At 40.8% G+C, this 16,037-nt stretch overlaps 1 protein-coding gene across 1 annotated transcript in view; it reads right to left on the reverse strand.

Annotated features, from left to right (window-relative positions):
* ITGAL (integrin subunit alpha L) overlaps window positions 1-16,037 on the reverse strand; it is a 164,139-nt gene that overhangs the window by 113,873 nt on the left and 34,229 nt on the right. The window contains exons 2-6 of the mRNA XM_033946954.1: window positions 9,757-9,874; window positions 9,442-9,536; window positions 6,192-6,262; window positions 4,045-4,159; window positions 1,115-1,245 (exon numbers count right to left, since the gene is read on the reverse strand). Of these exons, the coding sequence (XP_033802845.1) occupies window positions 1,115-1,245; window positions 4,045-4,159; window positions 6,192-6,262; window positions 9,442-9,536; window positions 9,757-9,874 (530 nt within the window). The remainder of the gene's footprint in view (window positions 1-1,114; window positions 1,246-4,044; window positions 4,160-6,191; window positions 6,263-9,441; window positions 9,537-9,756; window positions 9,875-16,037) is intronic.

The raw sequence follows: 16,037 nt of genomic DNA on the forward strand, positions 1-16,037 counted from the left end.
AATTGCATAAAGTCACATTTTCTTTTCTCAACCAAAGTGGGAGATGGCATAGTGGATTGACAAGTGCGCGGAAAAGGTAACCAATGGTAACATGTAGAGGGGAGAAGTAAAACAGTACCAGCTCCTGTGAGGGAAGAAAATTGAGGCAACAACTCTGGGGGAGAAGAGAGAAGTGTTAAACCCAGGGGTGAGCAAAGCAGCAGAAACTCCTGGAGACATAAGAGAGAAGAAAAGCCAATTGGAGGAGGGATGGAATAAGCCAGCTGTCAATGTAAATTATTTTTTTACTGCACCTTTTGTATATCAAGCAGTAAAATTTTGGAATTCTCAACCATTGAGATCAGATTCCTCTTATTTAAGATTTGAGAAACTATTAATCCTACTTGTTTAGGAAATTCTTAAAGATTTGACCCCCCTCCTTATATGAAGCTGCGTTAGTAGTATTTTTTTATCACTGGATATGGCGGTAAAAGCTCTGACGCTTATAGAATTCCTATGAGCATCAGAACTTTTACCACTGCCGTCGGCAATAAAAAATTTGAATGTGGCTTAATAAAAGGGGTGGGGGGCCAGGTAAGTTTCTTTATTAAATATGATATTTCATTGACTTCATTTTATTTATTTGTGTACCGCCTATCAATGGAGGTGGTGAAAGTGGTTTACATTAAGGTATTCAAGCATTTTTCCCTATCTGTTCTGGTGGGCTCACAATCTATCTAACATACCTGGGGTAATTATTGTGCAATTAAAGATTATTCCCCTTTTTAAAATATAGTATATATATATATATTTTTTTATTGTAATCTGCACTAAGCCTTTGGGCAAATAGCAGAATAGAAGTTCTCACATTTAATTGTACTGTAAATCGAGTTGAGCTTTCTTAGAATGATGACTTGGTATATAAATCCAAGCCTTAGATTAGATTAGTGTATTGTATTTAACTCTCATGGTAATTATTCTGCTGTCTTTTCTCATTCATTATACGTAGTGATACAGCAGAAGGAAACATAGCCTTCAAAGAACTCAAAGTTTTGTCTATATTTTCTTTATGACCTAACCCTGCACATAAGATCCTCATCTTGCCTAGGAACTCGCTTCTCCATGCCAGTAATACCTTCACTGAGCTGTTTTGCAGCCCCTCCATCACATTGGTCATAAATCCTAGGATGCCATTGAACTGATCTGAGGACATACTGCCTGAGCCATCAAAGAGGAAAACCATGTCCACGTTTCTCTTCACACATTCTGTTCAAGAAAAAAAAAGAGAGAATCCTGTGAACAGTGGAAAACCAGGGAATAAAGATAGAGCCATTTAAGACTAGAGAATGACATGGGGACAAATTTTTCCCTGTCCCCTCAGGAACTCATTTTCCCATCTCATCCCATTCCTGCAAGCTTTTGAGGCTTGTGAGGTTAAGGCAGAGCTTACAGGAATAGGGCAGGGACAGGGACAGCGACAAAACTCATGGGGATGGGATGGGGAAATTGAGTTCTTGCAGGGACGGGGACAAATGTGTCCCCATGTCATCTCTACGTATTTAAGACTCAGGATGATTCTTCAGGACCAGGGATAGCACCTTGTACTGGAGCTCATCTTTCCTTGTGATGTAGGCTTTCCCATAGATGCTAAAAAGCCGCATCTTCTAATGCAGCCAGCCATCAGAAACAGGATTAACCTGCCCTGGATTTGTCACATTGCATTTCAGTGATTAGAATGGTGCTCATTTTCAAAGCAGATGAACTTCTTAAAATGCCTAAAAAAGGTCCATCTGCTAAAAACATCCAAATCCTGGAGAGGTCGGAAACTGAGACTCAGGTATCAACTACTTTATTGGTACATTTTGCTACTGATTTAGATAGAGAATGGATGCTAAAATTGTTTTTTGTCAAATAATATAAGAATGTATCCAGATATTTCACGCCCGACCCAGAAGAGAAGAAAACAGTTTCTTATATTGAGACCTCGGGTGATACAGTTGGGGGAGACCTTTGTTCTGAGGTATCCCTGTAAGTTCATTATGGTATATAAAGAGAACAGATTTGTTTTCTATGAACTGCAGCAGTTATCTAAATTTATTCATAGTAAGTAATTATTTACTCTGCCTCTTCTAAAGCCATTTAGAGAGAAAATGCTCAACGGCAGTCGAGCCTCCCTTTGGTTTTCCTTGTTATTTAATTCCTAGGTTAATTTCAGCAAATTTCAGCTCCGTCTCCATTAGAAATTAGACTATGAAAAATTTACCTTTGTACTTTGATTTGGATTAATGGAGATATTTTGTTTTACATGATATTTTTTCTTGTGCTTTGACTGAGATTGTCAAAAATTATAACATCAATCAATAAATAAAGAATTATAAAAAAACAACAACATCCAAATCCTGATTTTGGAAAATCAGAATTTGGTTGTTTCATACTGCAGTTCATCCAAATAGCAAAGGGGGGGGGGGAGGGGTTGTGGGCATGTCTGGGTGGGAATAGGGAAGGCCTAAAAGTAGGAAATCCAATAGGAATTTATGAATGGGAACAAATGTCTATATTTAAAAAGAGGGATATTTTTATCTAGACCTGTTTCAATCAAGTTCAAGTTACGTACATATGCTCTAATTGAGCAGCTGACTACTGGAGGGATTAAGGCATGACGCCTCCTTAATCCTCCAGTGGTTGCTGTCCTCTTCCCTCTCCCCTGAAAGTTAAACTGGAAGGGAAAACCAGGCTCTATGTCTGCTGCAGGAATTATAGCCATTCTGAACAATGCAGGTCAGAAGGTTAGCCTGGTGGTTAGTGCAATGGACTGTGGACTATGTTCAAGTTCTACATCAGCTCTTTTTTTTTTTTTTTTTAAATAATGATGTGATTTTATTGATTTATTATATGTATACATATTTGTGTTTTGCACTGTTAATGTTTGGAAAATCAATAAAGAATTAAAAAAAATAATCAGCTTATATACCGCAGGACCATAAAGTTCTATACGGTTAACAAAGATTCCTAAATAAGATATACAGTTGAATAGAATGAAAATTAAATGACCATCTGATTAAAAGAAACTAAACAAATTGCTGAAATTATGATATCCATAAGTATGCAAACTAATTACCCAAATATTTAGAGAACAAATATGTTTTTAGATGCTTCCTAAATTCCACATAGGAATTGGAGGACATAATCAAATGTTCCAAATCCTTGCCCCATAATGCCGCCTGATATGACAAAGGTGTTGATGGTATTTTTTACGTTTACAACCTTTTAACAGGCAGAAAAACAAAATTCAAGTGCAAACTTCTCCTCTGTTTATTAGTTGCAAAGAAAAAAAGGTCAACTAGATATTTGGGAGTAAGACCAAATAGAACCTTAAAACAAAAGCAAATAAATTTAAACTTCACACGGGCTTCCATCAGCAACCAATGCAGCTTCCGATAAGACGGTGCTATTGAGGTGGTGTATATTCTGTTACAGTAGGTAATTTTTTTTAGATCCTGGAGGGATCACATTTACACACACAAAAAAAGAGTTATAATAGGGTTTGAACCTGTGTCTCTTGGCTTACAGTCTACTGCACAAACGGGATAGAATGAAGACCTTATATACTAGATCAGGGGTAGGCAATTCTGGTCCTCGAGAGCCGGAGCCAGAGCAGGTTTTCAGGATATCCACAATTAATATGTACGAGATGGATTTGCATGCACTGCTTCCTTGAGATGCAAATCTATCTCATGCATATTTATTGTGGATATCCTGAAAACCTGACCTGGCTCCGGCTCTCAAGGACCGGAATTGCCTACCCCTGCTTTAGGCTGCTGCTCTGTTCTGCAAGGATGTCTGTGTCATTCAGTTGTAGCCCTGCAGTACAATTCCTATAGATACAAAGTTATGCCTGTCTCAGCCTGTCCCTGATGGTCTGTATGAAGAAATTTTCCTTACATGATACATTGACACAGAACACATCAATGTTTCAGCACAGAAAGTTCATTCTTTAAGGGATCAGACTGTCCAAGCTAGATTATATTCTGACTCATATAGTTCTGCACTGCAGTTCTTTCTTACCTTGATACCCAGTTAACAGTTTCCTGGGGCTCTCTTGGTATCTCTTTAAGACATAGCAGACACCACTGAAGTATGTGGTCTTGTCACACTCACGAGGAATTCCTGGCCCACAGGTCTGAAGGAAGGAGAGAGAGAGAGAGGCAATTATATTCACATCAATTCCAGGGTAAGATAGCACAGATCACACATACATTTCCTAATTTTGTGTACTGCTGAAGGTAGAAGGGTGTATTATACTATTGTAAACTCATTATCCATTCTTTCTGTCAGAAAAGATTATAATTGAGCATGACTGAGAAACTCAGTAAGACTAGTGCTGCTACCTGGCCAGGGGAATCACTTGATGATCAGGATTCCAGTCTAGTAAAGCTTTGCACACATCTCTGTGATAGTGCCTGTTGTAAACTGCCTTCATGGTTATATGTCAGACAGTTAGGGCCAGATTCTGTAAAGGACGTCTAAAATGTAGGTGTTGTTTAGACATCCAGCAGCAAAATGCTGAGCACGATTCTATAATGCATAGACACACTATAGAGGGGAGACATGCTGCTGCACAGGGAAGGGGAGAGGGTAGAAATGCTGCAAAGGCAAGGGGGGAACATGCTTCTGCTGCTGCACAGGGAAGGGGGAAGAAATGCTGCACAGGCAAGGGGGAGAGAAATGCTAATGCTGCACAGGCAAGGGGAAAAGAAATGCTGCACAGGCAAGGGGGGGGAAGTTCTGCTGCTACACAGGGCAGGGGGAGAAATGCTGCTGCTGTACAGGGAAGGGGGGAGAGAAATGTTGCTGCAGCAGCACCCAATTGGGGAGAGAGAGGGAAGAAGGGAGAAGGAAAACAAGGGAGAGGAACTAGAGATGCCAAGTCCATGGAAGGGAGGGAAAGGAAAAAAGGAAAGGAGATACCAGACCATGGAGGGGGCGAAAGAGATGCCATGGCATGAGGGAAGGGAAGGAGATAGAGATACCACACCACGGTGTGGAGTGGGAAGGAAAGAAGGAAAAGAGAAGAGAAAGAGACAGATGCCAAAGCATAGGGGAGGGGGTGGAGACAGAAAAATGGAGAGGGAGTGAAGCTGAAATGAATCATGTACAAAGGAGAGAAGGGACCCCAGGATGCCATATGGAAGAGAGAGAGGGTGACAGTAGATGGAAGGGGCAGAGAGAGTGTGGGCAGTAGATGAAAGGGATAGAGAGAGAGGGCAGAAGTTGGGTGGAAGGGGCAAAGAGAGGGTAGATATTGCAAGGAAGGGAGAGAGGACAAAGCTGTATAGAAAGAAGAGAGCAAAGAGAAGATGATTAAAGCAGAAACGACAAAAGGTAGAAAGATTTTTTTGTTGCTTTACTTAGAATCAAGTAGTATTGTAACTGTATTGATAAAAGTTTATAAATAGGAAATGGAAATAAGGCAATTTTTTGGACTAAACCCCTTTTATTAGGACAGGATACCATAACAGCAGTAAACTGTACTGTTCTGAAGAAAGATTTGGCCTCTGAAAGCTAATTGAAAAATGGATTAGTCCAATAAAATGGTATTTTCTTATTTCTCATTATTTGTTTTATTTTTATTTGTTAATTTGTAAAGTGGTGATTGTTATGTATCAGTTTTTTCAAATTTACATCTACTGTCTTTATATTTTGCACAGTATTAGGGGACATGTGTCACTGTTTTTGTGGTGTTGTGGTGTTGCATTGTATGCAGAGTCTGGTTTCTTGGCGGTTCAGTTTATCTTTTGTCTACATATTTCTATTTTGTGATTATTCCATATTGGGTGAGGGTGTATCTCTGTTCTGTGTGTATGAAAGGACATAGTTTTCAGTTGGCATTGACTACAGGATCAATTGACTGTGCGGGATCTGGCTTGTTTATTTTTACAATGTATGTGTTGGTGTTCTAGTGCTCACTGCAGTGCTTAAGATGCTGCCTTTTCCTAGGTACACTCTTGGTGTGCGATATGTAGATTGTTACTAAAAATCATATATTTGATATAGATGGAGGGTGTCAAAAAATGATGGGCCCCGGGTTTCACATATGCTAGGTACACCACTGCTGTATAGTATGAAAACAAAGCAGCTGTCCTTCAGCAGTTTCATAAAGTTGCAGTTTTTCCTGATACTGCCAGGGTTTCAATTGTAATTACAGTACTCACAATCAGGCGTGATGTTACATGGTCTGTCACCAGAGTGAGGCCAAGATGTGCAGTCTGAGAATCCAATGTTTCTGCAATGAGAGAGAGAGAGAGAGACAGAGACAGAGACAGAGCTCAACAAGATGGTAGCTCAGAGAAAATCATACCTGGGAACTTTAAATTGTGAATACCATGAAACTGGTACTGATTAGTAAAGTAAATAGGGCATGCATCTACTTTCTCTCTGACACTCTCTTCCTCCCTAATCCCAGATGCTCTTTTTCTTTCTTTCTCCGGCAGACACATACATATATACATACACACTCCCTCCCATTTTCTCTCTCACACAAGCACACAATTTTTCTCTCTCCTTTTTTGCTTAACCTTACCCCTCCAGGGATTACCACACACATGAAGCTATCTGACCACACACATGAACAATTCTGCATTTCATTTCTAGAACTTGGGGTACCTTACTGTCTAACTATTCTCTCACCTCTACCACAAAGCTTCTGTTCTTCAAATCTGCACCTCCAACTACAATATTCAAAAAAATCTACCAACTGTGAGTACATCTATTACGTATATTTGTTCAATAAAGCATATTTCAGAAAATTATAAGGACTTTCTGTGTGTGCTTTGGTGTGCTAAGGTTTAGCTTTCTGTAGAATATAGCACATGTCTACTTAGAGAGTCCTGGACTGAGGCAGTAAACTATATGAGAACAGAACAGGTTCTTTCCTTTTTCTCTATGGATTACGGTGACTGGGAATTCACATAAGATTAAGTTGGTGGAAGAAGCCAGGGTGGCACTTAAAGAGGTGGACTGTAACAATCTACCAGCCTCATCTTCTCAACACAAGATGCCACTGGAACTGTCAAAAGAATCTGCATAGCAAACTGTCAAGGGAACTCATAAAAAGACTTCTAAGATTGGGAGATAAAGACCTGGATTTGAACATTGCTGATTTTTCTTAGATCTTTACTTTGAGTATGGTGATATACAAAGTAAAAATGAGTGTACAGTAATAGTAGAGTGAGCTTAAAACTGGAAATTTGATGAATTTGCATTGCCATTGAGATGGGATGTCTCTTTCATCTTGGGACTGCTGATCAGGGAAAGGGGTGGTCAGCCTATTTAATGATTGGGAAGGGAAGGAGTGGGGGGAGGCAGAAGGGGATTGTGGAGTATACGGGAGTTTTCTAAATTGGATGGGATTGAGAAGAATGGGAAAGGAAAACTTGAAAGGGAAATTCAGTTGGTGGTGGGCACCTGGAATGTTAATGGACTTAATCCTGGTAAATGTAGTATGGTTTTTTGAGAACTGAAAAGGTTTAAGTTGGATGTTATTTTTTGCAGGAGACTCATCTCCATGGTTGTGACTCCCATGTACTAAAAGAAGGAGGTAGAGCAGTGCCAAATATGCAATGGTACTATTGGACTGCACAATTGATGTTTTTAGTAGATTGGAAAGATGGAATGGGATCCCCTAATGTACTTTTAGAGCAGTCATTCTGCTCGTTACAGTCATTACAACATCTTTTATGGTCATTTTGTAAACTGCAGGAAATAACTAGAACCTTAACTAATCCCTTTTTAATCCATCTTCTACAATTGTCCGGGGGAGGGTGGGGGAGGGAGGCAGAGAGGAGAAGATGAAGATGGTGTCTGGGGTGATCTGCACCCTTCTTACTGCGCCACTATGTGCGGAGATGCACTGACGAAACAACAGAGCATGTCCAATTATATAGAAGCTGCTGTTGATATTTGGGTATGAATTTTAATTTTGTTAATTTTTGTTTCCTAGGAAAGAAGATATAAAATGGAGAGAAAATATTTGTTCTTTTCTGCCATAACAGTATGTAAAAGTTCAATAATGGCGTCAGTAGTCCTTTTTTAGTTGAAATGTGCATTTGTTATGCACTCTCTGTGGAAGTAATAAAGATTTTCTAAAGTATTTAAAAAAAAGAAAAAAGAACAGACAAGGGACTGGTAACACAAGAATTTAAACATAATTAGCAAGGGAAAATTAGGAAGGAGGCAACTATAACCAAATAATTTTCCCTTAAGTATTAGGACTAAGGTCTGGTAGATTCCTGTAACAATCTGAGAGGGTGGAACCAGCCGACAAGATTCCACTGATTTATAAAAGCTGAAAGACAGAAAACAGTCAATCTCTGCATGGAGATTAGAAGGAGAGGAACTTGCAGACCAGATTGAAGAAGATCAATATATTCAAAATAAAGGATATTTCTGTATTAAAGGTGTTTAGATGTGCTTACCTATGGGGTAGATGTAATTCTGAGAAGTGGTTAAAGACCAGACACTACATGAGGGGTGGTAAGCAGACAACTTGGCTGCTTGATTCTTTTAAAGCAAGATTGCAATTCATGGTTGAATTTGAGGAACATGTGTATGGTCCTCTTATTGAAGATGAGCATGAACTTTAAGAAACTGGAGTGAATCATCAGATCTAGATCCTGGTAAGAAGACAGTTGGTATTGCCTAACTGATAAAGGCATATGTTTTCTTGTGTAGGACTGTAAATGTACCTTTCTATGAAGCAGCAGGAGGAACATTCTAGGTCTCTGTTCAAGAGAAGGTGCTAATCAAATCTGATTAAGGACAATGTACTGTTACATGAGAAACTGGAGAATATAGAGAATCTATTGACGAATATAAATTTACATTGTACATTTTCCCAAAGTACCTAATACATTATGGACTAGATGTACTGTATACTTGGAAGGAATATTCAGAACATGCTTACATATGTACGGTATAAATCTCACAGCATTTTGCACTGCACATGTACAAAATATTTGAAGTTCTTCCCCCTATCCTCATTATTCATGTTCTGTTTCTCACTGATATGCCACTATCCCTTTTCCCCTTCATTAGAGTTATAAACCACCTAGAAGATAAAAGCCCATAGTGTGGGATAGTAAATAAAAAATAAACTTAGGAACTTGGATAAGTTACGCCCTTTATAAAATCAGTCATACATATATCTGGCCTTTTAAACAATGTATCTCTGCATAAGGTTTATGAAATTACCTCCATAGAGGGTGTAGTAAACCAGAAAAAGGCAATGAATCTTGTAGGGCTTCACCAAATTAAGCTTCCTGGTAACAAATTAATCCCTTCTTGAGTGCGACAGAATTAATCACAGAATATATCCCGAGTCTTGAATTTCACTGCCATTCTGCAAGACATTTTCCCAAAGTATGCCACAAAAAGGGCCTGTTTTATTACTTTGAGCCAACTTACCATTCAGGTTCAAGGGTTCACAGGACTGTGAGGAGAAGTCACACTCATACAGTCTCCCATTCTCATTTCTTCCTCCAGGGGCCCCAACAATTATCCTAAGAGAAACAAGGTACAGAATCAGCAGAAAACAAGGAAGAATAGCTGAGTTATTAGCTGAAATCTATTGTTTATGAAGCCCCTGAATAGAGATGAGACTTTTTTTTTTTAAAAGAAATTTCCTATCACAGTAACAGATCATTTCATAGAAAGTTCAAATCAGACACCTATTCTTGTGGAACCTCCTTTTGCTGAGACTTTATTTCTAACATCACTCACCGTGTCATCTTATTTCTTTCAAACTGTAGCACTTTGTATCCAAAAAATTGACTGACATTCCTGGGAATAATGGGGATCATTTCCAGATCTATGTTGATGGTCATGGAGGGAACCAGTGCTGGAAAAGAGAGATGAAAATTAGCAACTACAGTAATCAATTACACAAAACTTATAAATTTGTGCAAGAAATCATAAGAACCTAAGAGCTGCCATACTGGGACAGACCAAAGGTCCATCAAGCTCAGTATCCTGTTTCCAAAAGTGGCCAACCCAGGTCACAAGTACTTGACAAGATCTCAAAGAGTAAAACTGATTTTATGTTGCTTATTCTAGGAATAAGCAGTGGGTTTTCCTAAGTCCATCTTAAAAACGGCTTATGAACTTTTGTTTTAGGAAATTATCCAAATCTTTTTTAAACTCTGCTAAGCTAATTTCTTTCACCACATTCTACAGGAATGAATTCCAGAATTTAATTATACTGAGTGAAGAAATATTGTCTGCAGTTTGTTTTAAATCTACTACTGAGTAGCTTCATTGCATGGCCCCTAGTTCTAGTATTTTTGGAAAGCACAAAGAAACAATTCATATCTACCTGTTCCACTCCACTCAGTATTTTTTAGACCTCTATCATATCTCCCCTGAGCCATCTCTTCTCCAAGCTGAAGAGCCCTAGCCACTTTAGCCTTTCCTCATAGGGAAGTTGTTCCATCCCTTTTACCATTTTTGTCACCCTTCTCTGTACCTTTTCTAATTCTGCTGTTTCTTTTTTGAGATGCAGCAACCAGAATTGCACACAATATTTGAGTGATACAAGGGCATTATAACATTCTCAATTTTGCTTTCCATTCCTTTCCCGATAATTTCTTACATTATATTTGCTTTCTTAGCTGCTACTGTACACTGAACTGAGGGTTTCAATGTATCCTCAATGATGACACCTTGATCCTTTTCCTGAGCGATAACTCTTAATGTTGAACCCTGCATCACCTAGCTATAGTTTGGGTTTCTGTATCTCATGTGCATCACTTTGCACTTGCTCACATTAAACACCATCTGCCATTCAAGTTAATATTCAGCTGGGAAGGTCATTATTTTATTTAATGCCAATTGCCACAGCTGAAATAAATCTATGCATTCAGCACCAATATCTGTAAAGTGGCTGGATTCAGTGGTGACCATCAGGATAGCAGCAATATTCAGCCAGATTTCTGGCTAGATAATCATATAAGGTTAGGACAACCTTTCTTGCTGTCCTAAGTTTGGGACTCTTCTACTAAAAGGTTAGAATGCGCCTGGAATGCGCTCCTGAGAGAGGTGGTAGAGAGGAAAACGGTGACTGAGTTCAAAGAAGCATGGGATGAACACAGAGGATCTAGAATCAGAAAATAATATTAAATATTGAACTAAGGCCAGCACTGGGCAGACTTGCACGGTCTGTGTCTGTATATAGCCGTTTGGGGAGGCTGGGCTGGAGAGGGCTTCAATGGCTGGGAGGGTTTAGATGGGATGGAGTAGGTTTTAACAGAAATTTCGACAGTTGGAACCCAAGCAAAGTACCGGGTAGAGCTTTGGATTCTTGCCCAGAAATAGCTAAGAAGAAAAAATTAAAAAAATATAAATTGAATCAGGTTGGACAGACTGGATGGACCATTCAGGTCTTTATCTGCCGTCATCTAATATGTTACTATGTAGAATATCCTCATTGCTATGTTTTTGTTGTTGTTGTATTAGGTATGAAGGAATACAACTGGTGCTAGCCTGTAATGCACAGCCTTCCTCCTTTCTCTAACTCCTCTGTATTCACTCATTTGTCTCTCCCTCTGTTCTATTGAGAATTGTAATTCCATTTTGGCATTTCTGCCACCTTCATTTCACTCTAATCAGTCATCTACTCTGTTTTTAGACTATATAAACCACAACTTAGTAGCTACCACTCTGAGCTAGAAACATACCGGTCGATAGTCCACTTTGGGTGACCAGAGAACTGGATCAAGGACATATGCTGGATGCAATTTACTTAGATTTCAGCAAAGCCTTTGACATGGTTCCTCATAGGAGGCTCTTGAACAAATTTGAAGGGCTGAAGTTAGGACCCAAAGTGGTGAACTGGATTAGAAACTGGTTGTCGGACAGATACCAGAGGGTGGTGGCTAATGGAAGTCACTCGGAGGAAGGATAAGTGAGTGGTGGAGTCCCTTAGGGTTCGGTGCTGGGGCCGATCCTGTTCAATATGTTTGTGAGTGACATTGCTGAAGGGATAGAAGGTAAGGTTTGTCTTTTTGCTGATGATACCAAGATTTGTAACAGAGTAGACACCGAGGAGGGAGTGGAAAACATGAAAAAGGATCTGCAAAAATTAGAGGAATGGTCTAATATCTAGCAACTAAAATTCAGTGCAAATAAATGCTGGGAGGTGAGAGGTGAGAGGCTGATATACATGGATGTGGAGAGGGACCTTGGGGTGATAGTGTCTGAAGATCTAAAGGTGAAAAAACAGTGTGACGAGGCAGTGGCTGCTGCCAGAAGGATGCTGGGCTGTATAAAGAGAGGCGTAACCAGTAGAAGAAAGAAGGTGTCGATGCCCCTGTACAGGTCGTTGGCGAGGCCCCACTTGGAGTATTGTGTTCAGTTTTGGAGACCGTATCTGGTGAAGGACATAAGAAGACTTGAAGCAGTCCAAATGAGGGTGACAAAAATGATAGGAGGTTTGTGTCAAAAGACGTATGAGGAGAGATTGGAAGCCCTGAATATGTATACCCTAGAATAGAGGAAAGGAGGGTCAGGGGAGATATGATTCATATGTTTAAGTAATTGAAAGGTGGGGTTTTTTTGGTTTTTTTTAAATTTCAAATGTTTTTATTTAAGCATATAAAACAAACAAACATAGTAATATAGCCAAACAAATCAGACAAAAGAAAGTCATCCATGTGAATCCTTCACAGATTCAAACCCTAACCATCCCCACCCCCAACCTCCCTTCCCCCCAGCACTCGTGTCAAAAATTCAAAAGAAAATTCCTAGCTCGATGGGACAAACCCTCCCATATGTGCAAATTGAAAGGTATTAACATAGAACAAAATCTTTTTCAGAGAAAGGAAAATGATAAAACCAGAGGGCATAATTTGAGGTTGAGGGCTGGTAGACTCAAGAGCAATGTAAGGAAATTCTTTTTTATGGAGAGGGTTGTGGATGCCTGGAACGTGCTCCCGAGAGAGGTGGTGGAGAGGAAAAATGTGGCAAAGTTCAAAAAAGCGTGGGATGAACACAGATGATCTAGAATCAGAAAATAATAGTAAATATTGAAGAACTAAGGCCAGTACTGGGCAGACTTGCACAGTCTGTGTCTTTATATGGCCGTTTGGTTGAGGATGGGCTGGGGAGGGCTTCAATGGCTGGGATGGTGTAGATCAGGGGTGCCCAACGCGTCGATCGCGATCGACAGGTCGTTCGCTCAGGTGACCCCAGTCGATCGCACAGCAGGTTCCCTTCTTCCCTTCTCTTTTTTTCCCCTCTTGACTGGCCCGCCTCTTAAAGAACGCTGGCCAATCAGAGTGCTGGAAGGGCGGGGTGAAGGTCGGTGGGGGACGGAGCTCAGCGCATCACAAGAAATAGAAGCGCCTGTAATGATTGAGGTAAGAGCGAGGCCTAATGCTGCCCGATATACAATTTTAAAAACCCCAAAATCGGCCTCCCAATCAGTGGCGTACCGAGGTGGGGCGGTCCGCCCCCGCCCCGGGTGCACGGCTTGGAGGGATGCACAGCCGTCCGGGTCCTCCTGCCCTTCCTTTCCTCCGGTCTGCGCACGGGGCTCGCACCCGCCGCCCAAATGGTGCTGTTGGCTATCGCGAGACTCGCGGGAGTTGGCACCATTCGAGCATCGGCGCGGGACCAGGCAGGCGCGAGCCCCGAGCGCGGATCGGGGGAAAAGAAAGGCAGGATGACCCGGACCTGGCCGGCTGTGCACCCCTCCAAGCCGTGCACCCGGGCGGATCGTCCCCCTTCTAAATCCATTGTACTTGTCTTTTATTCAGTTCCACTAATGAGCATTGTGACAGGCAGTTCTTATGGGGCAGTTCTTGGAGGTATTTCTTTGTTTTTCTGTGCCTAAGTATTCTATTAATTTAACTTCCTTATTCCTGTGGGGATCTCCAAAGGGGACGAATGGGAGACGGCCGGTGGCAGGTGGTACTTTAGCAATTCTTACAGGTTGCTATAGGCCTCAGGAGCTGTCTTCCCCCTGCCGTGGTCCTGCCCCTCCTCTAAGTCAGAGACAGGCTTGGGGCAGAGGGAAGACAGCTCCTGAGGCCTATGGCAACCTGCAAGGATCGCTAAAGTACCAGCGATCCTCTCTGAAGACTGCTCCCTGCTGGAATTAGGTAAATGGATGTGGGGAGGGTAGGCCTTCGGGGGGGGGGGGGAGTGCAGTCCTTCAAGGGGTAGTGCAGGCCTTCAGGGGGGGAAGTCAACCTTTGAGGGGGAATGTGCAGACCTTCAGGGGGGGGTCAGGCCTTCGGGGGAGGGGGGCTGTATAATAAAAAAATATTTGAACATAAATACAAAGTACACTCGGTGTGTATATATAATAAATAAATATATATATATATGTTTAGCATTTTTATTGTTGGTAGATCATTTTGACTTGGTCATTTTAAAAGTAGCTCGCAAGCCCAAAAAGTGTGGGCACCCCTGGTATAGATCATAGAAACATAGAAAGATGACGGCAGAAAAGGGCTACAGCCCATCAAGATCGGCAGGAGTGAGCTTTGACGGAGACTTCAGTAGTTGGAACCTAAGCACAGTATCGGGCAGAGCTTTGGATTCTTGCCCAGAAATAGCTAAGAAGAAGAAGAAAAAAAATGTTTTAATTGAATCAGGTTGGGCAGACTGGATGGACTATTCGGGTCTTTATCTGTCGCCATCTACTATGTTACTATGATAGTCAAAATGATCTAACTGGCCAGAAACAGCTGCTGACAATCCCCTCCCCCCCCCCCTTTTTATTAAGCTGTGCTAGAGGTTTTTAGAATGGGCCAGCGAAGTAAGTGCTCCAATGCTCATAGGAATTATATGAGCATCGGAGCATTTACCACACTGACTTGTGCTGAAAACCTCTAGCGCAGCTTGAAAAAAGGGGCCCTAAATCCCTTGTTCAGGGCTATTTGCTAATTTTCAGTGAAAGTTGGCTATTTTGGGGGCATTCCAAGGGCAAAGACAGCACTTGGCTGCTTAAGTGCCAATATTCAGCATTTAACCAGCCAGGGTAACTGCATAAATGGGACCCGCATAAAACAGTCCTATCTTTATGCAGCAATCCATGGTTGATTGAGTTCTGAATACTGTATTGACTTAACTGGCCGTGAGTTAGCTAGCGCATATAAACTGGATATTCAGTGCAGAAGCCTGGACATGGCCTCTCGTTGAATATCTGGGAATAATGCTGGTGGCAGTTGGCAAAATGCTCACCACCAGCGGCAGAATATTGACTCCAAATTGTTCGCATTATCCCTTTGAGAAAGAAGGCTAATACTGTACTTTAAGGAGCCAGGTTATGCCATTTGTTGTACTATTACCTTTTAGAGCTGCAACTACTCCTCTATGAAAGTTACTTCTAATGCTTGATCACAGACCAATTACATTTAGAGTTGTTATTGGCACTCTGTGCAGATTATCCCCAATACTGTCTTTCTTTTTCATTTTAACTGCTGCTCCATGCATGTGAAAGCTGGCCATCTCCCCGAGGATCCAGTTAAATACTTTAACCCTTAGTCATTTGAATATTAAAATCATTTTGGAGTAACAATGCCCCATTCAGCCCTCAAATCTCCCCTCCCAAAAAATAATCTAATTTCCTCAATTTCTGAATTCCTTTTTTATTCTTCTAGTTTTCCTATGCAACTCAGCATCTCTTTGGCTCTAACTGCTGCCTCATTACACTGTTTTGCTCTACTAAGATCAGACACTATCACCCTGAGGTATCTCTTTTAGTTGCTACACGTACTTTCTTTCCTCTCCCCTTATCTTTCTGAACACCAAATGCAAAACTGAAATTTTTTGCACTGAAATTAGTTGACAAGCATTTGATCACTACAGGAGTGTTCTTGGATCACTTCTTTTCCTGTTTGTTGCCTTAGGGTTGTCTACTGTGTTGCAAATGTTAGCATCGTCCCAGCTATTTTTAAATTATTATGTACAATGCTTTGTATCTTTGGATAAGAGTTTAATCAAAATTTAAATAAACTATTTCCTTCTAATCCCTCCATAGTATTGCTCACAAAATCTGT

This window comes from Geotrypetes seraphini, chromosome 5 (genome assembly GCF_902459505.1).
Source record: "Geotrypetes seraphini chromosome 5, aGeoSer1.1, whole genome shotgun sequence".
In the NCBI taxonomy this organism is placed as follows: Eukaryota; Metazoa; Chordata; class Amphibia; order Gymnophiona; family Dermophiidae; genus Geotrypetes; species Geotrypetes seraphini.